The sequence below is a fragment of the Bubalus kerabau genome, chromosome 1, assembly GCF_029407905.1.
Source record: "Bubalus kerabau isolate K-KA32 ecotype Philippines breed swamp buffalo chromosome 1, PCC_UOA_SB_1v2, whole genome shotgun sequence".
Classification (NCBI taxonomy): Eukaryota; Metazoa; Chordata; class Mammalia; order Artiodactyla; family Bovidae; genus Bubalus; species Bubalus kerabau.
In genome coordinates this window covers 136,104,785-136,128,543 of record NC_073624.1, presented here as the reverse complement: position 1 = coordinate 136,128,543, position 23,759 = coordinate 136,104,785, and the positions used below count along the sequence as shown (strand labels likewise).

General features: G+C 37.8%; 1 protein-coding gene and 1 non-coding gene across 2 annotated transcripts in view; one reads left to right on the top strand and one right to left on the bottom strand.

Moving 5' to 3' along the window:
* Positions 1 to 1,365: 1,365 nt before the first annotated feature.
* Positions 1,366 to 23,759, bottom strand: part of LOC129658193 (zinc finger protein 37A-like) — a 48,139-nt gene continuing 25,745 nt past the window's right edge. The window contains 5 exon segments of the mRNA XM_055589327.1: positions 1,366 to 8,368; positions 8,370 to 9,058; positions 9,061 to 9,303; positions 14,226 to 14,321; positions 14,803 to 14,929. Coding sequence (XP_055445302.1) covers positions 7,970 to 8,368; positions 8,370 to 9,058; positions 9,061 to 9,303; positions 14,226 to 14,321; positions 14,803 to 14,929 — 1,554 coding nt within the window. The 3' untranslated portion in view covers positions 1,366 to 7,969.
* On the top strand, positions 17,399 to 17,471 carry TRNAG-UCC (transfer RNA glycine (anticodon UCC)). The gene has a single exon. It is a non-coding gene; the product is annotated as a tRNA-Gly (tRNA).

Sequence of the window (23,759 nt, the reverse complement as noted above, 5' to 3'; positions counted from 1 at the left end):
CCCCTACAATGTGAATGTTTGTGCATTTAATGCCCCAGAGATCTCTAAGACTGTCCTTATTCCTTTTAATTCCTTTGTCTTTATTCTATTCCATGGCAGTGATTTCTAGTGTTCTGTTTTCCAGGTCACTGATCTGTTCTGTCTATTTTTCTATTATTTCTAGTGTATTTTTCATTTCAGTTTTTCTATTGTTCAGCTTTTTTCTTTAGTTCTTCTACATCTTTGATAGACATTTCTTGTATCTGCTGTATCTGTGCCTCCATTCTTTTTCTGAGATCTTGGATCATATTTAATATTGTTACTCTGAATTTTTTTCAGGTAGGTTGTCTATCTCCACTTCACTTAGTTGTTTTTCTGAAGCTTTACCTTGTTCCTTCATCTGGGACATATTCCTCTGCTGTCTGATTTTCTGACACTGTGGTTCCCATTCCACAGGCTGCAGGATTGTAGTTTTTCTGGCTTGTGCTGTGTGCTCCCTGATGGATGAGGCCAAGAGACTTATGTAGGCTCTCTGGGGGGAAGTTATTGGTAACTGCCTGCTGATGGATGGAGCTAGGTCTTGTCCCTCTGGTGGAAAGGGCAGTGTCTGGGGATGTTTATTGGATAGCTCTTTATTCAGGAAGGCTTTAAGCAGCCTGTCTGGCGATAGGAGGGGCTGTGTTCCCACCTTATTGGTAGTTTCGCCTAAGAGATCCTAGCACTGGAACCTGCAGGTTGTTGTCTTGGTGAAAAATGGAAACCTCCAGTGGCACCAGTGAGTATTCACCAGAACTGCTACCAGTGTCCTTGTCCCTGCAATGAGCCACAGCCATCCCCTGCCTCAGCAGGAGACCCTCCAATATTAATGGTTAGGTCTGGCGCAGTCTCTTATGAGGTCACTGCATTTCCCCTGAGTCCTGCTGTGTATAAGGACCCTATGTGTGCCCTCTAGGAGTGCAGTTTGTTCCCCCAGTATTGTGTAATTTCTGTGATCAAATCCTGCTAGCTGTCAAAACCAGATTCTCTGGAGACTATTCCTCCCAATGCCGGAAACCCAGGCTGGGGAGCCAGATGTGGGGCTCAGAAGTTTTACTCCTGTGGTATGTTTTCTAGTTTGTGGGTCACCCACCTGGCATGTATGGGATTTGATTTTATCATGATTGCACCCTTCCTACCATTGTGTTGTGGATTTGGATGTAGGGTATCTTTTTTGTTTGGTTCCAGTGTTTTTTTTTTTTGTCAGTGGTTGTTTAGCAGTTAGTTTTGATGTTGATGTTTCTGTAAGAAGGGGTGAGTTCATGTCATTCTGCTCCTCCATCTTTAACCTTTCATTTTGTCTTTAAATGTCTCAATTTTGTGATACACTGTTAAATTATTATTTCTGGAACTGTTGTAGGGCTGCTGTATGTCTAGTGACTTGAAAATAATTATTTCCTTTATTTTTCTTTACCCACTTTTGTCAGGCAGAATAAATCTGGTCTGTGTCACCCTATCCAGGAAGGATACATTTCTCCTGATATTACTTAAATATCTATTTGTTATTTATACATAAAAATGATTTTTAAATCATTTTCTAATTCACTTCTAATACTTTTCCCATAGACGTTTTTAATGTATACAGTGGTATCACCTGCAATAATTCCAGTTTTTGATGCTTTATTTTTATTTGGCCTTAATGACCTAGCTAAAGCATTCAGTCCAGTGTTAAATAGAAGTGGTGGTAACAAACATTCATATCTGACTATTAATATAAGGACGAAACATTCCAGTATTTATCTGTTTAGTATGATGTCTGTTGTATGTTAGCTTTTTGTTTTTAGTTAAGTCTCCTATTTCTATTTTGAAATCATGAATGTGTGTTAAGTTTTATCATATTTTTATGTATCTGAGACACTACTATGGCTTCACTTCTTTTTCTGTAATGTGGTAGGCTCTATGTCAGTTAACTTAAAACTTTCAAACATTTGCTTGAGAATTTGAAACTTAAAAAAAGTCACAAGCATAATACAAAAAACTCACAATTCCCAACTCTGAATTGCATTTCCTCCATCTACCTCTTACGCTTGCTTGAACTCTATCTCTATACACAAATTACTTTTTCCTTTCTAACGCATTTGAAAATAATCTGCACATGAAACTTCATTTCGCCTATACACCTGAGTGTGTATGTTCCCCAAACAAAACACTTACCTACAGACCCAAATGTGAAAATAAACACTATTGCCTATCTAGTCTACACTTAATTTTTAAATTTTTCCAACTATTCTGTTTTTACCTTAAGAAAATTGAAGTATATTTGCTTTACAATGTTATTTTCTGATGTACAACGTATATACCCTTACTCTTGGACCTCCCATTCCCCCATCCTGGTCATCATAGAGCAATGAGCTGAGCTCCCTGTGCTACACTGTGCAGGTCTCACTAGCTATGTATTTTTATACATAAGTGTGTTTATTGCAGACCTAATTTCCCAATTAATCCCACTGTCCAATTACCTGCCTGTGTCCACACATCCATTCTCCATGTCTATGTCTTTATTTTTGCCCTAGAACTAGGTTCATCTGTACAATTTTTCTGGATTCCACGTACATACATTAATATGCGACATTAGTTTTTTCTGACTTAACATCACTATGTATGACAGACTGTCAACTCCCACATCTCTCCAGATGACTCGATTCTGTTTCTTTTTATGGCTGAGTAATATTCCATCGTGCCACCTATTCTTTCATCTGTTGATGGACACTTAAGTTATTGCTGTGTTCTGAGTATTGTACATAGTACTGCAGTGAACACTGTGTCTTTCTGAATTATGGTTTTCTAAGGGTTTATGCCCTATTGTGGAATTGCTGGGTCAAATGGTAGTTCTACTTTTACTTTTTTAAAGAACCTCCGTACTGTTCTCCATAGTGGCTGTATCAGTTTACATTCCTGCCAAAACCACAAGAGGGTTCTGTTTTCTCCACACCTATTTGTAGACTTTATGATAATGGTCATTCTGACCCATATGAGGTGATACTTCACTGCAGTTTTGATTTCCCTTTCTCTAATAATTAGTGATGTTGAGCGTCTTTTCATGTGCCTCTTGGCCATCTGTATGTCTTCTTTGGCATGTGTGTGTGTGCTCAGTCATCTCCAACTCTTTGCGACCACATGGATTAAAGCCCACAGGCTTCTCTATCCATGGGATTTTCCAGGCAAGCATACGGAAGCAGGTTGCCATTTCTTCCTCCAGGGGATCTTCACAACCCAGGGAATGAACCTGTATCTCTTTGCATTGGCAGGCAGATTCCTTACCATTGCACCACTTTTGGGGAAGCCCATGTCTTCTTTGGAGAAAAGTCTATTTAGGTCCTCTGCCCATGTTTTGATTAGGTTGTTTGTTTTATACTGAGCTGCATGAGCTGTTCATATATTTTGGAGATGAATCCTTTGTCAGTTCCTTCATTTGCAAATATTTTCTCCCATTCTGAGGGTTATCTTTTCTTGTTTATAATTTCCATAAAGTTCAATTTGGTCACACTTGTTTTTTTACTTTCTAATGAAAGTAGGAGGTTGGTAAAAAAAAAAAAATCTCGATGTGGTTTATGTCAGAAACTATTATACCTATGTTTTCCTCTTAAGAGTTTTATAACACCTAAACTTACATTTAGGCCTTTAATCCATTTCTAATTTACTTTTGTGTGTGGTGTTAGGGAGTTCATTCTTTTACATGTATCTGTCTAGGTTTTTTTTTAGCACCACTTATTTAAGAGATTGTCTTTTCTCCATTGAATGCTCCTACCTCCTCTGTCCTAAATTCAGTGACCACAAGTGCATAGGTTTATCTCTGGGCTTTCAATCCTGTTTCATTTATATTTGTTCTATGATGCCATTATGGTCTTGATTGCTGTTGCTTTGTAGTATAGTCTCAAGTCAGAGAGCCTCATTTCTCCAGCTCCATCTTTCTTAAGGTTGCTTTGGCTATTTGATGTCTTTTGTGTTTCCATACAAATTTTAAAATTTGTTGTTCTAGTTCTGTGAAAACTTCAAGTGGTAATTTGATAGGCATTGTGTTGAATCTTTAGATTGCTTTGGGTAATATAGTCATTTTGATAATACTGATTCTTCCAATCCAAGAATATGGTATAATCTCTCCATCTATTTGTGTCATCTTTGATTTCTTTCATCAGTTTTTTAAATGGTTTTCTGAGTCTAGGTCTTTTGTTTCCTTGAGTGAGTGAGTGAAGTCGCTCAGTCATGTCTGACTCTTTGTGACCCCATGGACTGTCCATGGACAGGCTCCTCAGTCCATGGAATTTTCCAGGCAAGAGTACTGGAGTGGGTTGCCATTTACTTCTCCAGGGGATCTTCCTGACCCAGGGATTGAACCTGGGTCATCTGCATTGTAGGCAGACCTTTACCATCTGAGCCACTGGGGAAGCCCTTTCCTTCCTTATAGAGCTGTATTCCTACATATTTTATTATTTTTTGGGGATGATAAATTGGATTATTTCCATAATTTTGCTTTCTGATCTTTCATTCTTATTGTATGCTATGCTATGCTAAGTCACTTCAGTCGTGTCCAACTCTGTGTGACCCCATAGACGGCAGCCCACCAGGCTCCCCCGTCCCTGGGATTCTCCAGGCAAGAACACTGGAGTGGGTTGCCATTTCCTTCTCCAATGCATGAAAGTGAAAAGTTAAAGTGAAGTCGCTCAGTCGTGTCCGACTCTTAGCGACCCCATGGACTGCAGCCCACCAGGCTCCTCCATCCATGGGATTTTCCAGGCAAGAGTACTGGAGTGGGGTGCCACTGCCTTCTCCGTCTTATTGTATAGGAGAGCAGATTTCTTTGCATTAATTTTGTACCCTGCAACTTTACCAAACTCACTGATTAGCTCTGGTAATTTTCTGGTAGCATGTTGAGGATTTTCTACATATAGTATGTCATCTGGAAAAAGTGACAGTTTTACTTCTTTTCCAATTTGGATTCCATTTATTTCTTTTATTTGATTGCCTTGGCTAGGATGTCTAAAACTATGTTGAATAAAAAAGAGGTAAGAGTGGATATCCTTACATCCTTATTGTGTACTTCCTTGTCTTCTTTCTGATATTAGAGGAAATATTTTCAGTATCTCACCATTGAGAATCGTGTTTGCTCTAGGTTGGTTGTGTTTATGGCCTTTACTATGCTGAGGTAGTTTCCCTTTTTGCCCACTTTCTGGAGAGCTTTTTTTTTTTTTTCTAAAAATCATAAATGCTGTTGAATTTTGTTAAAAGCTTTTACTTCATCTATTTAATTTTTTAATATAGTGTAGCACATTGATTTGTGTGTTTTGTGAAGAGTTCTTGCAATCCTGAGATAAATCCCACTTGATCATGGTGTGTGATCCTTTGAATGTGTTGTTGGATTCTGTTTGCCAATATTTTGCTGAATAATTTTTTATCTGTGTTAATCAGTGATATTTTTGTGTCTGTTCATCAGTGTCATTGATGTCATTTTGTGTGTGTGTGTGTGTGTGTGATTTTTTTTGTTTTTTTGTTTTTTTTTTTTTTGCCTGATTTTGGTATCAGAGTGATGTCAGCCTTGTAGAATGAATTTTGTAATGTGCCTTCCTCTGCAATTTTCGGAAAGACTTTGTGAATAAGTATTAACTCTTCTCTAAATGTTTGCTAGAATTTGCATGTGAAACCATCTTTTCCTGGACTTTTGTGTGTTGGAAGACTTTTAAACTATACTTTCAATTTGATTACTTGTGATTGGTCTGTTTCCCAATCTGGCAAAATTCTAACCTGGTTCGGTCATAAAAGGTTATACCTTTCCAAGAATTTGTCCATTTCTTCCAGATTGTTGATTTTATTGGCATATAGTTGCTTGTCTCTTATGATCCTTTGCATTTTTGCAGTGTCAGTAGTAATTTATCCTTTTTCATTTCTAATTTTCTTGATTTGAATCCTCCCCTTCCTTTTTTTTTTTTTTTTCCTAGATCAGTATGGCTAAATGTTTATCAGTTTTGTCTTCTCAAAGAATCAACTTTTATTGTTCTTTGCTATTGTTTTCTTCATTTCTATTTCATTTCCGCTATGAACTTTCTTTCCTTCTACTGACTTTGGGTTTTGTTCTTCTCTAGTTGCTCTAGGTGTGAAGTTAGATTGAGATTTTTGTTTCTTGATGTGAGATGGAATTATTATAAACTTCTTAGAACTTTTTTTGCTCCATGACTTAGGTTTTGTATCGAGTTTTTATTGTAATTTGTGTATTTTTTATTTCCTCTTTGATTTCTTCAGTAATCTCTTGGTTATTTAGCAATGCAGTGTTCAGCCTCCATGTTTGTGTTTTTTTAGTTTTCCTGTAACTTGGTTTCTAATCCCATAGCATTGTGGTTGGAAAAGTTGCTTGATAAAATTTCAATTTTCTTAAATTTTCTGGGGCTTGATTTGGGACAGAAGATGTGATTTTATTCTGGAGAATGTTTCATGTGCACTTGAGAAGACAGTATACTCTGCCACTTTCAAGTGGTGTATCCTGTAATATAAATTAAATCTATCTGTTGTGTCATTTAAAACTGTATTATTTTGTCTGGATGATCTGTCCATCGGTGTAAGTGGGGTGTTAAAGTCTCCCACTATTGCGTTACTGCCAATTTCCCCTTTTATGGCTGTTAGGATTTACTTTATGTATTGAGATGCTCCTAATTGTTGTATCTTTCTTGGATTGCTCCCTTGATCATTGTGTAATGTATTTACTTTAACATTCTTTAAAGTCTGTTCCATCTGATATGAGTATTGCTATGCCTGCTTTCTTTTTGATTCAGGTTTAAATGTAATATCTTTTTAAATCCTCTGATTTTCAATCTGTATGTGTCCCTAGGTCTACAGAGGGTCTCTTGTAGATGGCATATATACAGGTCTATATTTGCATCCATTCTGCCAGTTTGTATACCTGATTAGTATTTTGTGGGGAAATACTTAGAGATTATGCCAGTATTCTGTCCTTCATTAAGCTTCTACATACAAAGTAGTAGACTATGTATGTTCAGGCCCTCTCAGCTGACAGATCCATAAAACACACACACACACACACACACACACATACATAACCACTAATATAACTATTTCTGTGTATTTAAAATATGAGTTACAGTCCAGTCTAACCCTCAAAGACGTTTTCTAGCTTGTTTCCATTTTAACAGATACCTTTTCCAACAGTGAGGAATTTGACTTTAAACATCCTCCACACATTTACTTATCTGCCCAATGTTACCAACACATCAGCCATGCTAACTGTCTTTTTCACCTGCACTCAGAACTCTTGATACAGGTGGACAAAACACCTTTCTTATCCCTGATGGCAGACTTGTGGGGAGGCCTGTAGGAGGGCCAGTAAACATTTGAATTCCTTACAACCACTGATTCCAGTTCACATCTAATACCTTAAATTGGAAGGAACAGCACACTGAGCATTGGGCCATACTGTACAAATGCTGTCTAAATGCAGACATTCTCCACATTTCACTGATTGATTACATTAGGTTTAACCTAGAGCTTCTTTCCATTTAAAACGGAAATATTTTTCTGGTAATTACTGTCTGATGTCCACTGAGATGCTACTTCAAACATTTCACACAACTTCAATAAAAGTATCACCTCAAAGTAAATGCTTTCCTATAATTTCCTATAGTTTGTGCATTTTCTCTGGCCTGTGGATGAAGTCTTTTCTACAAATACTGATAGAGGGTTTACCTTGATTTCTCTGATATTTAGTGACGTGTGGTTTTGGGCAGAAGGTTCCCTGTATTCATTCACCAATAGGTCTTCTCTATTCTGAGCTTAATTCCAGTAGAAGATTTTTCTATGTCCTGAATATCTTCATATTATTTGCTCCCTTCTCTAAGTTATTTATTTGCTCCCCTCTGTAAGTTATCTGCTGTATTTTAAGAACTGGCTTTAGACCAAAGGTGTTCTCAAAATCCTAACGAATTTTTCTCCCCACTTGGTGTTCTTTGTTCTATAAACTGTTAACTTCACCCAGAGTGAGTTCCCTCATTATACCTATAGGGTTTCTTCTCAAATGTGTTCTCTGATGTACAGTTAGTTTTGACTTCACATAGAATGATTTTCTGCAAACATTACATTCATAGGGTTTCTCCCCTGTGTGTGTTCTGTGATGTGCAATGAGTTTTGACTTCTCACAGAATGATTTTCCACATTCATTACATTCATAGGGTTTCTGTCTTACATGAGTTCTCTGATGAACAATTAGAGCTGACTGCTGATGGAAATTTTTTCCACATTCAATGCATTCATAGGGCTTCTCACCTGTATGAGTTCTCAAATGTTTAGTGAGAGTTGACTTCTCAGAGAAAGATTTCCCACATTCACTACATTCGTAAGGTTTTTCTCCTGTTGTGAGTTCTTTGATGTTTAATTAGGTCTGATTTTCTTAGGAAGGCCTTCTCACATTCATAACATTCATAGGGCTTCTCCCCTGTGTGTGTCTTCTGATGTACAGTAAGGACTGACTTAAATGAGAAGGCCTTCTGACATTCATGACATTCATATGGTTTCTCCCTTGTGTGTGTTCTATGGTGTTGGGTGAGGGTTGACTTTTCACTGAAGGATTTCCCACATTCTTGACATTCATAAGGTTTCTCCCCTGTATGAATTCTCTGATGTTTAATGAGATCTGAATTCTTGTAGAAACTTTTCCCACATTCATGACATTCATAGGATTTCTTCCCTGTGTGGGTTCTCTGATGTCTTGTGTGGGCTGATTTCTGGTTGAATGTTTTTCCACATTCATAGGGTTTTTCCCCTGTGTGTATGCTCTGTTGTGCACCAAAGACTATGGGTCCACATTCATTATATTTAATTATATTGTCAATTGAGTGGGTCGTCTGAATTGGAGTCAGGTCTGACTTTTGGCTCGAAGGGTCAACACTATGTTCAAAGAGAATGGAGTCCTCAAAGAAATTTTCTCCACATTCATTAAATTCGTAGTGATTCTCTTTTGGATGTGTTCTTTGAGCAATGAGAGGTGAAATATCACAGGTTTTTCTGTATTCAGTGTATTCACAGGTGTTTTGTCCTGTGTGGGTTTCTTAAGTTTAACAAAGAGTGAATTCGCATGGAAAGCTTTCCTACATTCATTGTATTCAAAAGGTTGCTCCAAAATTTGAATTTTTTGATGCTGAACAGAGTCTTCATTAAGACAGAGGCCATTCTCATTTTTATTATATTCATAAGACTTCTCTCCATAATGAATTCTTTCATGCTTGTCATCATGGAACCATTTTCTACCTTTGTTAAAGTCAAACTTCTTTCTGCTGCTGTTAATTAATTCTGAAATAGAGGGACAAGAAAGAACAGTTCACAAGGATATTTAGAGGAAACAGTATTAGGTTTGGGGTAGTTGATCATTTTAGGTCCTAATCTCTTCATGCCTAGAGTATGACAACAGTGTATACATCCAATTTCATCTCTTTTTCAGTTCTACCCAGGAGCAACAAGTCCATATTCTAAAAGCACTAATTCATAAAGGAACAGTACTAAAACCCATGCTGCAGTTCTGTTTCTAGCTCTGATTCATGATGAATAAAAATATGCAACAAAAGAGCATGTCAGTGAACCATTCTTGCCACAGGATCAGACTCACAGCTCTATTCTAGTTAGTGTGTGTGTGTGCTCATGTGCACGCTCAGTCGTGAAAAACTTTTTGCAACCCCATGGACTGTAGCCCACCAGGCTCCTCTGTCCATGGAATTTTCTGCAAGAATACTGGAGCAGGTTGCCATTTCCTCCACTGGGGGATTGTTATATGTTCTCTTTATTATAATACATCAGAGTTACTCATTAGGGGACCTCTCCTGACCATCAAACCCTGTTTCAATCCCTTCTGGCTTTTCCCCCAAATAAATCTCAATCCTGCTTTCACATACATGTTTCAACATCTGTGTATACCATGAAAATGATAAAATTCTAAACCTGGTCCTAAAATTTCATTATCTTTAACCTTATGATTTTTTGGTTATGTGTACCTGTTTTTACTCTGCTACCTATAATCCTATATGAGTGAGTGATAGTTGCTCAGTCATGCCTGACTTTTTGCAACCCCCTGGACTGTAGCCTGCCAGTCTCCTCTGTCCATGGAATTCTCCTGGAAAGGACACTGGAGTGGGTTGCCATTTTCTTCTCCAATAATTCTCTATATTCTTGAGTTTAATGTCCTAAGTGAAAACTCATTTATAATTTTACTTTATTGTAATACAGCTGATTTACAGTGCTGTGTTAGTTTCTGGTATACAGGAAAGTGACTCAGTTTTACATATTTTTTTTCATATTCCTTTCCATTGTAGTTTATTACAGCATACTGAATATAGGACCTTGTTATTTATTCTACATATAACAGTTTCTATATGCTAAGTCAAAACTTCCAATGCATCCCTTCCCTATCCCTCTTGCCTTTGGCAGTCACAAGTATGTTCTCTGTCTGTTTCATAGATAAGCTCGTTGGTGTTGTATTTTAGATTCTGAACAAAAGTGGTATCATATGGTGTTTGTCTTCGTGACTTACTTAATATGATAATATCTAGGTCCATCCATATTCCTAAAAGTGGTATTTCCCTTCTTTTTTATGGCTGAGTAATCTTTGGCCACCTCATGTGAAGAGTTGACTCATTGGAAACGACTCTATGCTGGGAGGGATTGGGGGCAGGAGGAAAAGGTGACGACAGAGGATGAGATGGCTGGATGGCACCACTGACTCGATGGATGTGAGTTTGAGTGAACTCCGGGAGTTGGTGATGAACAGGGAGGCCTGGCGTGCTGCGATTCATGGGGTCCCAAAGAATTGGACACAACTGAGCGACTGAACTGAACTGAATATTTCATTGTATATATGTATCACATCTTTATCCATTTCTCTGTTGATAGACATTCAGGTTGCTTCCATGTCTTGACTATTATAAATATTGCTGCAGTGAACCCTGGGGTACCTGTTTCTTTTTGAATTACAGTTTTCTCTGAATACATGCTCAGGAGTGGGATTGCTGGATCATAGGGTAGTTTTATTTTTTAAGGAACCTCCATACTGTTCCCCATAGGGGCTGTATCAATTTATAGTTGCACCAACAGTGTAGGAGGGTTCCCTTTTCTCCACACCCTCTCCAGCATTTATTGTTTGTAGACTTTTTGATGGTAGCCATTCTCTGGTGTGAGGTAATACCTCATTGTAGTTTTGATTTGTATTTCCCTAATAATGAGCAATGTTGAGCATCTTTTCATGTGCCTATTGGCCATCTGGATATATTCTTTGGAGAGAGATCTATTTAGCTCTTCAGCCAATTTTTTGTTGAGTTGTGTGAGATGTTTGTATACTTCAGAAAATAATTTTTATTGTTCTGAAGGGTTTAAGTATCATTGAGACAGTTTTTTAGCCATCATTTTACAAATGTTGAATGAATATACATTTCTCCAGGTAAGCCCAGCTGTTTATCCCCTATAAATTGCTTTTTCATCTACTGTCATCCACTCCTCAGTGTTCCCCTAGTTCTTTCTTCTCTGTGTGTTCCAGCCCACCCACCTTTAGATGTATAGGTGTATGGGACTCTCTGGTGTCCTGGTGTGTTGGGCAGAGGAATTTGGTGGTTCACAGATTTTACTGCTTGTAGATTGAAGGCATATAACAAAACAAATATCTCAACTATAACCATAGTGACATCACTCAAAAGGGTAATTTTTAAAAACAGCTTTGTGTTGTTTTGTGGATACTGCATCAGACTATATGGTATAAATTAGTTTGTCCTAAACCCTAGAGAAAGTCATCTCAATCAGGGAAAGACGTTTTTGTGGGTGAAAATTTAGTGTTCATGTCTTAGAATCTTACACTACCGGAGATAGAACAAGTTCCCATGATGGATAATTTTTGCCTTTGGGGGCATTAAAAGGCTTAGGTTGTCAGGGAAGGTAGTATACAAAGGAGACCACATGACCAAGGTGGTCTTCAGATGGAGCTACTTTGGGAGATGCCTTTTGGAAAAGTAATCGAGTTTTCTAACGAGTTCCCGTTGAAATCTGTTGCCTGACCCATTAGAAGCTGATAATAGGTCTCTAGCCTATTGCACCTACTTTTGGGTGGATCACTTGGAATCTACCAGACAACCTGTTTAAAAAAAAAAAAGACAAGCATAATCTGGGATTATGTTTATGTGTGTGAAAATCTGGCATTAATTTGTCCTTTAAGTGTGAGCCCTCTGATAACAGGGATAGTTATCAGAATGTTCAAATATTTGTGCAAGCCCCTGATACTGAAAGAAACCTCAGACATGCAGTCTGTAAGCAGTTTTCCTATAGCGTGGTTACTCCATTAGAAAGAGGTGTGAAATTTGTTCTTGAATTTAGCTGAAGAGATTCATGAGCCTGCCTCAGCCTAGAAGGCATTTAAACCAGCTTCATTTGGCCAGAATTGTATGGATAGCAAAATGTGGCACTGACTTCATTGCAGTTCAAGGCAGTGTGGGCAAAATACTAATGTATCCTGCTTCAGCTGGGTACAGCTAGGCCAGGTAAAACCTTCATTTTAAAGGCTAAAACAAAATGAGAAATGGCTCATTATATAGAAAAATTGGCCTGAAGTCACCTATGGAGAAGTAAAATGAGTGGCACTGTGGGATTCTACAAAATATAATTTTACTTTGCTGCAGTTAGAACTTTGTGAGTGAATATTAACAAAACTTGGAACCTAAATTTGGGAGAGTAATTTATTACATATGGATAGAATGCTAGAGAGATTTCCATTTTAGTGGGGGTGCTGAAACCTGGGACCCTCCCTGATGCAATCTTTGGTATAAGGCTGGAGACAAAGTGTTCTTTTTTTTCTTCTTTTTCCCTGAAGAAATTTGTCTACCAAAAAGTTAAGAGAAAGAACTCCAAATCTTCTCTCTCGTCTCTTAAAAGAGGAGAGGGAGCGCTACCTGTCCCTTCTACAGAACATTGCTCAGATTCATTGTTAGTGTTCTTCACCTGCAATACCAACTTTAGTAGGACTCCTGGCTTTTCTCTCATTGCACCAAGAGAGTAGGTACATCAGACCACATAGTAGTTCGTATTAAGAAAATATAATTCATCATTATTCTGTTCCAGAAACTATATGTACTGTATTTATGATATTGACAAAAATAAATATCTACAATTTAACACTCTGAAAATCTCCACAACGTCACACCCAAATGGCTTCAGTGGTGAAATTTTCCAAACACCAAAGAATTTATTGTAAAAATCATCATGAAACAATGTTCTCTTGACTCATCTTACGAAAATAAGTGTATATGCAAAACAGGAAACAAACTTACAGTTACTCAAGGGGAGACTGAAGGGTGGAGGGACAAATTAGGGGTTTGGTTTAAGAGATACAAACTGTTATGTATAAAACAGATAAGCAACAAGGATATACTGTATAGCACAGAGAATTATATGCATTGTCTTGTAATAACTTATAATGGAGTATAATTTGAAAAAATATTGAATCACTATGTTGTTCACCTGAAACTAATACTGTAAATCAACTAGTTAAAAAGTGTAATACTATTTTTCAAATACTGAAAAATTCAAAATAAATCTTTTAAAACAAGTATGTTTCAAATATGTACCCCAATTATGTTTCAGTAACAGAATGGAGGGACAAGTTCTGGGATAGTCACAATGGAACACTGCAAAGCAATACATTACTGATACACGGCATGTATGACAAACACAGTGCTGATCCAAAGAAGGCAGACACATTATATAATATATACATAGTGCACATAGATTTACATATAGTACATACTGTATGACTACAATTACCTGAAGTTAAAAACAGGCAAACTTGATCTATGCTAATAGAAGGGGGAGCAATGTTAGTTACTAGGAGGACAACACCAGGGGGCCTTCTGGGGTGATTAAAAAATTGTTCCATATGTTCATCATGATTGATATATGGGTGTCTCTGTATAGACTATTTTATTTACTTGAATGCTTAAACATTTGCATTTAACTCAATATATAATTTATACCTTAAAAGATACCACCATTTTGACACTGGGAAGATATGCATGATTCAATGACACTGAATACTTGAGCCATGTTAATGTGCATTTCAAAGGTCCAAAGCCACAAAAACATGATTCCTGAAGACCCTTTCAACGGTCTTAATCTCTGAACTAACCCTTTGTGATCTTATTTTCTCCTAAACAGCATGGGGCTTATACTCCCACTGACTCACTCACCTGGGACACTCTGACTTGAGCACTCTTCCTCTAATATCCATGGCTCCTCTCCTTGCTCCAATTTGAGGATCACTTCTGGCTTAGGGATATAGTACCCTGTTAATGAGGATTATATGACTTGAAATAAATTGGACAGGGCCTTTGAAGGAACATGACAGTGTACTTCAAAGAATATACAATTAAAGAAGGCTCATTTAATCCTATAATGGGGCAGAGGTGGCTCCCCTGGTGGCTCAGAAAGTAAAGAATCAACCTGCAATGTGGGAGATCCGGGTTTGATACCTGGGTTGGGATGATCCCCTGGAGAAGGGAATGGCAACCCATTCCAGTGTTCTTACCTGGAGAATTCCATGTTCAGAGCCTGGGGGACTATTGTCCATGGGGTCACAGAGTTGGATATGACTCGGCGTGGGCAGAGGACAACACATTCTTTCTGGTACTCAAAAGGGATAAACTGACCTTGGTCTCTAAATCCCAAACCTAAGTATTATTTTAGTCTACAAAAATCCCACAAGTTTCTATAAGTAAGAAAGGACATGTACACTGGGAGTCTACATGGGAAACAAGTGCTACCTACCCACTGAGATGAGGTGGCTGTAGTTCTCTAGCATCACATCCCTATACAGCATCCTCTGAGCTGGATCCAGGTGTTGCCACTCCTCCTGAGTGAAGCCCACAGTCACATCCCTGAATGACAATAATCCCTAGAAAACCACACTTTGGCTAAATCTCCAGGGGTGAGAATCAGGTGATTGATGTGGGGGAAGAAAAAGAATTTAAAGACTAATTCTTACCATTTTCCTATAAAAATGTTAACAAAGGATCTTTACTTTGTAGCTTACACTTTGGAGTTAAAATATGTATAGTATTACACTTTGTGATTAACCAAAAGAAACCACGGTAGAGATACCATTGGCAAATTGGTTTATTACTTAATGGAAAAATATCCTCATGCCTTTATATGACTGAAATTGTCCTAGTTTTTGAGAATTCCAAGTTGAATAATTTAGTCTTCCTGGTCTCAAAGAACTTATTCTCATAAGGAAACATATCAAGACATACCTACCATATAACTTAAAGGATTCATATCACAAATACATGCAATGCAGACAGAGATCATAAAGAGATGCTATGCAAGTCCATGTGAGAGTGTCAGCACCCTGGATTTCACTAAGCAGATAACACTCTCAGTGCTTATATAGAAATAGCAGTTTCTTTGCAAATATATCGCAAAACTGCTGGAAAAGAAAATGTGTAGCAAGCCAATGGACTGCACAGCAGGACAGAAGAGCAAGTCTGAAGCTGTGATGAGATGAAGGCTGTAGAGGCAGGGGGAGAAGGTTTGGGGGAAGGAAACCAGGGACTATATTTGGCTTAAATTCTGTTGGTGATCTCCAGATATTTCATCACTCAACCTAATCCATAAAATTCTTGAGTAACCACTAGTTTTATTTCTCTATAAATTAAATATTATCAATTCACATACGAGAACTTAATTCTGTTCTTACTTTTCAGATAAAAATCTAAACAAACAAGCTAGTACTTTCTTCCTGTGTCCTAAAGAATAGACAGTATGTGACATACACACAGTTATCTTGCACACTCCCTTGGGGCATAGCCTCCCTCTCTCCCCCACCTCTACTCACCCCAGGTCATAGCTGTGAATAGCAGGAAGCCAATGGTGAAATGGAACACACAATTCAGTACCACTTAAACTAACTGTTGCTGAGGAAGCAGTGATCCCAAAGTAGGGTGGAGACTGCACTGGAAGCACTGTTGGAGCTGGATCGCCTATAGTAAGGAGGCAGCAGCAGCAGAGAGGCTAAACAGACAACTTGGTGAACAGAGGGAGAGAGAAAGAGTTACTCTCAGAGGGTTGGCATGATCTATGTTAGAGGTTCTGGAAGCCTCTTGTCAAGTCTGGGGAAACAAAAGGAAGAGCAGGGTAGACATACAGTGAAATGAAACAGACATAGAGTACACCAAATAAACAGAACAAAAAAGTGGAAAATTAACTGGAAGTTTGGATAGATGATTCTGGAAAAGAGGAGAGAGCTCTAGTATGAAAAAAAACTTGGGTGAAAATGGCAACTCCATGTCACTGGGGTCACCAGAGTGAATCAGATGGTCACAGAGGAGATAAGGAAAGAAAGAAATGCCAGCACAGAATATGAAGGAATACCAATATTTGAGTGGCTGATAGAAAAAAGAAAAATAGGCTAGAAAAAAGAAAAATAGGCTATGAAAGCCAAGAAGAAATTTTTTGAAATGTAAGAAAAGAACCAAATGACAGGAGAATAATAGGAAATAATAAGTAACAGTTTCACAAGTAGCACAGTTTCACAGATAACTGACACTTCCAATTAAAGATGGCAGACTTAAAACACATCTACTTCTGAAGCCGCTGATGCCTCCAGCAATATAAGTGGAAGAAACAATAAAAATAAATGTGCAAATAACAGAATATACTGGAAGATAATTTTATTCAACTTCTAGATTATATGAGCAGATAGTATTAGACAGAGAGAAACTACAAGCATGGTACCTACAATTTATATAAGCACAGACATGGAAGCTTCCGACCACAGCCAGTGACCACCAAGCTCTAAGCGCCCCATCCAGGGCTAAGGGTCAGCATAAGTGGTAAGACGAATGGCAAAATAACTGACAGTTGACTGCTAGGGTATTTTAGTGTCCCCCTTACTCTGTGGAGATCCAGCAGTTAGTGAAGACCAAAGTTGAAGAGCAGCCATTCTATGAAGTTGGACACTTAAAGCTCTCTCTATATAGTTGGCCCTCCATATGTACAGGGTCCACACCCACAGATTAAACCAACCACGAACTGAGAATATTTGGGGGGAAAAAACTAGAAAGTTCCAAAAGGCAAAACTGAATTTGTCACACACCAGCAACTATTTACAACTACATACTATTTAAATAGTATTTACATCATATTTGGCATTATAAGTAATCTAGAGACAATTTAAAGTATATGAGAGGATCTATCACAAAGGAGGCAAGAATATATAATGGGGGAATGACAGCTTCAATAAATCATGCTGGGAAAACTGGACTACATGCTCACACCATAAAAAGTAAAACTCAAAATGGATTAAAGACTTAAATGTAAGGCCTGAAACCATAAAACTTCTAGAAAACATAGGCAGGGAACTTCCTTGGTAGTCCTGTGGTTAGGACTCTGTGCTTCCATGGCAGGGGGCCCAGGTTCAAACCCTGGTCAGGGAACTAAGATTCCATAAGCCATGTCCAAAAAGAAAAAGCTAATAACCCCTGACCCCCTAAGACGTATGGGCACTACCTTCTCTTTAACATTAGTCTTAGCACCATCGTCAGGCTGACCATTGGCAATAAGAAGAACCAAGAGATACGGGGCATCAAATGTTGACTGTCACTGGAGAAGCCCAGTTGTCTATGAAGCCTCTATTGCAAGATGGTGTCTCCTCTTTTCTTTGAACAGGGAAAGTAAGCAGGAAGCCCAATTTTGGAGAGCTCAGCTATTTTTATTCTTGGTTTTCTGTTGCCTTCCTTTTACAAGTATATTAGAGAACCACTGGAGTCAGAAAACTATGAGGTGTTGCTTTTTAGAAATGACTATGAAAGCTTTTATCACTGCTATACCCTTAAGAGCCTAAGCTCTATGCTTTTTGAAATTTTAGGGAGAATGAGCCTATAATTTCAAGATACCTTAAACAGCAAAATTTGAACCACGTCTTCCAAGTGTAATTCTTCATAAATCTATTTAGAATCAAGCTTAAAAATCACCACCAGCAAATCATTTTTGTAGCCTATATGGCAACTGAATATTCTTCTATTTAATTTTTCAGCACTGCTTTATTATAAGACATAGGTTGCAAAAAATAATAAGCTATTTGTATTGTAAGCTGAAAAGAATGAGAATCATAGAGTAGATCTGCAGCAATCTCTTCTGAGGATGGCAAGAAAAATAGACATTTCAACTGCGCCTTTAGATTCGCAGTCAGGTTGATGGAAACAAATAGCCCCAGGTCATTCACCTTAAAACCTAAATAAAGAAACAGTTGGCCAACCAGAGGTGTAGAATTGGTATAGAATTTAAAGGCTCGAGAGACAGTTTTCTATGACAGTTAACCTGGGGTATCCTCTAATGCACATTAATGAAGTCTCCTTTATGTACAGTTGGGAAGGTCCCCTGGAGGAAGAAATGGCAACCCACTCCAGTATTTTTGCCTAGAGAATCCCATGGACAGAGGAGCCTGGCGGGCTACAGTCCATGGGGTCGCAAAAAGTTGGACACAACTGAACGACTAATACTTTAGCAATGTTTTGGACATTCTACTTAAATAAGGGAAACAAAAACAAAAACTACCAGGTAGGGACTAGATGAGACTAAAAAGCATTTGTACATTGAAGAAAACTATCAACAAAATGAAAAGGCGGCCTAATGAATAGGAAAAGACATTTGTAAATAAATATACAATAAGGGGTTAATATCCAGTGTATATAAAGAACTCATACAGCTTGACATAAAAAACAAAAAAACAAAAAAACAACAGTTAAAAATGGGCAGGGACTTGAACAGACATTTTTCTAAAGAAAACATACAGATGGCCAGTAGAAACATAAAACAATTTCTGGCTACCAAGTGGCAGCGGTTGGGGAGGGAGGAATTAGATGAAGGTAGATAAAATGTAAAAACTTTCAGTTATAAATAAGTACTATGGATTAAGTACAGCTGATAAAGATAATTTACACTGCTACACATTATTAAATGAAAGTTGAGAGCAGACAATCCTGAGTTCTCATCAAAAGGAAAAAAATTTGTTTCCTATTCCTTTAGTGTTGTATCCATGAGATGATGGATATTCACTCAGCTTACTGTGGTAATCATTTCATCATGTAAGTCAAATCATTATATTGTACACCTTAAACGTAGGTGCTATATGTCAATCACATCTCAGTAAAACTGGGAAAAATTTAAAAGTATATGGCATGATGTGAGTAGGTTATATGCAAATATTACAGTATTTTATGTATGGAACTTGTGCATCTGCAGATTTTGATATCTTTGGGAGGTATCTAGAACCAACCCCCAGCAGAGCATATATGAGCATATATGGACAATATGGACAATTCTGCCCAAAGTTAACTAAGAAATAAAACTCTTCAAACTTCAGTCCTCCATAATGTTGTGGTTCAGTTGCTAAGTCATGTCTGACTCTTTCTGACCCTGTGGACTGCAGCACGCCAGGCTCCCCTGTTCTACACTATCTCCTGGAGTTTGCTCAAATTCATCCATTGAGTTGGTGATGCCATTCAACCATATCACCCTGTGCTCCCACCCCCACCTTGCCTTCAATCTTTCCCAGCATCAGGGTCTTTTTCAGTGAGTTGGGGGTTTGCATCAGATGGCCAAAGTATTGGAGCTTCAGCAACAGTCCTTCCAGTGAATATTCAGAGTTGATTTCCTTCAGGATTGACTGGTTTGATCTCCTTGCAGTCCAAGGGACTCTCAAGAGTCTTCTCCAGCACCACAATTCGAAAGCATCAATTCTTCATCCCTCACCCTTCTTTATGGCCCACATCTCACATCCATATATGACCACTGGAAAAACCATAGCTTTGACTGTATGGATTTTTGTCAGCAAAGTGATGTCTCTGCTTTTTAATATGCTGTCTAGGTTTGTCATAGCTTTCCTTCCAAGAAGTACAGTTTTTTAATTTTGTGGTTATAGTCACTGTCCATAGTGATTTTGAGTGAACTCCGGGAGACAGTGATGGACAGGGAGGCCTGGCATGCTGCGATTCATGGGGTCGCAAAGAGTCAGACACGACTGAGCGACTGAACTGAACTGAACTGACAGTGATTTTGGAGTGCGAGAAAATAAAATCTGTTACTGCTTCTGTTACCTTTTCCTTTTCTATTTGTCATGAGGTGATGGGACTGGATGCCATGATCTTAGTTTTTTGAATGTTGAGTTTCAAGCCAGCTTTTTTTTTTTTTTTTTTTTTTGATGTTCAAGCTGGTTTTATTTATTTATTTATTTATTTATTTATTTTTAATTTTATTTTATTTTTAAACTTTACATAACTGTATTAGATTTGCCAAATATCAAAATGAATCCGCCACAGGTATACATGTGTTCCCCATCCTGAACCCTCCTCCCTCCTCCCTCCCCATTCCATCCCTCTGGGTCGTCCCAGTGCACCAGCCCCAAGCATCCAGTATCGTGCATCGAACCTGGACTGGCAACTCATTTCATACATGATATTTTACATGTTTCAATGCCATTCTCCCAAATCTTCCCACCCTCTCCCTCTCCCACAGAGTCCATAAGACTGTTCTATACATCAGTGTCTCTTTTGCTGTCTCGTACACAGGGTTATTGTTACCATCTTTCTAAATTCCATATATATGCATTAGTATACTGTATTGGTGTTTTTCTTTCCGGCTTACTTCACTCTGTATAATAGGCTCCAGTTTCATCCACCTCATTAGAACTGATTCAAATGTATTCTTTTTAATGGCTGAATAATACTCCATTGTGTATATGTACCACAGCTTTCTTATCCATTCATCTGCTGATGGACATCTAGGTTGCTTCCATGTCCTGGCTATTATAAACAGTGCTGCGATGAACATTGGGGTACACGTGTCTCTTTCCCTTCTGGTTTTCTCAGTGTGTATGCCCAGCAGTGGGATTGCTGGATCATAAGGCATGTCTATTTCCAGTTTTTTAAGGAATCTCCACACTGTTCTCCATAGTGGCTGTACTAGTTTGCATTCCCACCAACAGTGTAAGAGGGTTCCCTTTTCTCCACACCCTCTCCAGCATTTATTACTTGTAGACTTTTGGATCGCAGCCATTCTGACTGGTGTGAAATGGTACCTCATAGTGGTTTTGATTTGCATTTCTCTGATAATGAGTGATGTTGAGCATCTTTTCATGTGTTTGTTAGCCATCTGTATGTCTTCTTTGGAGAAATGTCTATTTAGTTCTTTGGCCCATTTTTTGATTGGGTCATTTATTTTTCTGGAGTTGAGCTGTAGGAGTTGCTTGTATATTCTCGAGATTAGTTGTTTGTCAGTTGCTTCATTTGCTATTATCTTCTCCCATTCTGAAGGCTGTCTTTTCACCTTGCTAATAGTTTCCTTTGATGTGCAGAAGCTTTTAAGGTTAATTAGGTCCCATTTGTTTATTTTTGCTTTTATTTCCAATATTCTGGGAGGTGGGTCATAGAGGATCCTGCTGTGATGTATGTCAGAGAGTGTTTTGCCTATGTTCTCCTCTAGGAGTTTTATAGTTTCTGGTCTTACATTTAGATCTTTAATCCATTTTGAGTTTATTTTTGTGTATGGTGTTAGAAAGTGTTCTAGTTTCATTCTTTTACAAGTGGTTGACCAGAGTTCCCAGCACCACTTGTTAAAGAGATTGTCTTTAATCCATTGTATATTCTTGCCTCCTTTGTCGAAGATAAGGTGTCCATATGTGCGTGGATTTATCTCTGGGCTTTCTATTTTGTTCCATTGATCTATATTTCTGTCTTTGTGCCAGTACCATACTGTCTTGATAACTGTGGCTTTGTAGTAGAGCCTGAAGTCAGGTAGGTTGATTCCTCCAGTTCCATTCTTCTTTCTCAAGATCGCTTTGGCTATTCGAGGTTTTTTGTTTTTCCATACAAATTGTGAAATTATTTGTTCTAGCTCTGTGAAGAATGCTGTTGGTAGCTTGATAGGGATTGCATTGAATCTATAGATTGCTTTGGGTAGTATACTCATTTTCACTACATTGATTCTTCCAATCCATGAACATGGTATATTTCTCCATCTGTTAGTGTCCTCTTTGATTTCTTTCACTAGTGTTTTATAGTTTTCTATATATAGGTCTTTAGATTCTTTAGGTAGATATATTCCTAAGTATTTTATTCTTTCCGTTGCAATGGTGAATGGAATTGTTTCCTTAATTTCTTTTTCTGTTTGCTCATTATTAGTGTATAGGAATGCAAGGGATTTCTGTGTGTTGATTTTATATCCTGCAACTTTACTATAGTCATTGATTAGTTCTAGTAATTTTCTGGTGGAGTCTTTAGGGTTTTCTATGTAGAGGATCATGTCATCTGCAAACAGTGAGAGCTTTACTTCTTCTTTTCCAATTTGGATTCCTTTTATTTCTTTTTCTGTTCTGATTGCTGTGGCCAAAACTTCCAAAACTATGTTGAATAGTAATGGTGAAAGTGGGCACCCTTGTCTTGTTCCTGACTTTAGAGGAAATGCTTTCAATTTTTCACCATTGAGGATAATGTTTGCTGTGGGTTTGTCATATATAGCTTTTATTATGTTGAGGTATGTTCCTTCTATTCCTACTTTCTGGAAGGTTTTTATCATAAATGGATGTTGAATTTTGTCAAAGGCTTTCTCTGCATCTATTGAGATAATCATATGGTTTTTATTTTTCAATTTGTTAATGTGGTGTATTACATTGATTGATTTGCGGATATTGAAGAATCCTTGCATCCCTGGGATAAAGCCCACTTGGTCATGGTGTATAATCTTTTTAATGTGTTGTTGGATTCTGATTGCTAGAATTTTGTTAAGGATTTTTGCATCTATGTTCATCAGTGATATTGGCCTGTAGTTTTCTTTTTTTGTGGGATCTTTGTCAGGTTTTGGTATTAGGGTGATGGTGGCCTCATAGAATGAGTTTGGAAGTTTACCATCCTCTGCAATTTTCTGGAAGAGTTTGAGCAGGATAGGTGTTAGCTCTTCTCTAAATTTTTGGTAGAATTCAGCTGTGAAGCCGTCTGGACCTGGGCTTTTGTTTGCTGGAAGATTTTTTATTACAGTTTCAATCTCCGTGCTTGTGATGGGTCTGTTAAGCTTTTCTATTTCTTCCTGATCGAGTTTTGGAAAGTTGTACTTTTCTAAGAATTTGTCCATTTCTTCCACGTTGTCCATTTTATTGGCATATAATTGTTGATAGTACTCTCTTATGATCCTTTGTATTTCTGTGTTGTCTGTTGTGATCTCTCCATTTTCATTTCTAATTTTATTGATTTGATTTTTCTCCCTTTGTTTCTTGATGAGTCTGGCTAATGGTTTGTCAATTTTATTTATCCTTTCAAAGAACCAGCTTTTGGTTTTGTTGATTTTTGCTATGGTCTCTTTTGTTTCTTTTGCATTTATTTCTGCTCTAATTTTTAAGATTTCTTTCCTTCTACTAACCCTGGGGTTCTTCATTTCTTCCTTTTCTAGTTGCTTTAGGTGTAGAGTTAGGTTATTTATTTGACTTTTTTCTTGTTTCTTGAGGTGTGCCTGTATTGCTATGAACTTTCCCCTTAGGACTGCTTTTACCGTGTCCCACAGGTTTTGGGTTGTTGTGTTTTCATTTTCATTCGTTTCTATGCAAATTTTGATTTCTTTTTTGATTTCTTCTGTGATTTGTTGGTTATTCAGCAGCGTGTTGTTCAGCCTCCATATGTTGGATTTTTTAATAGTTTTTCTCCTGTAATTGAGATCTAATCTTACTGCATTGTGGT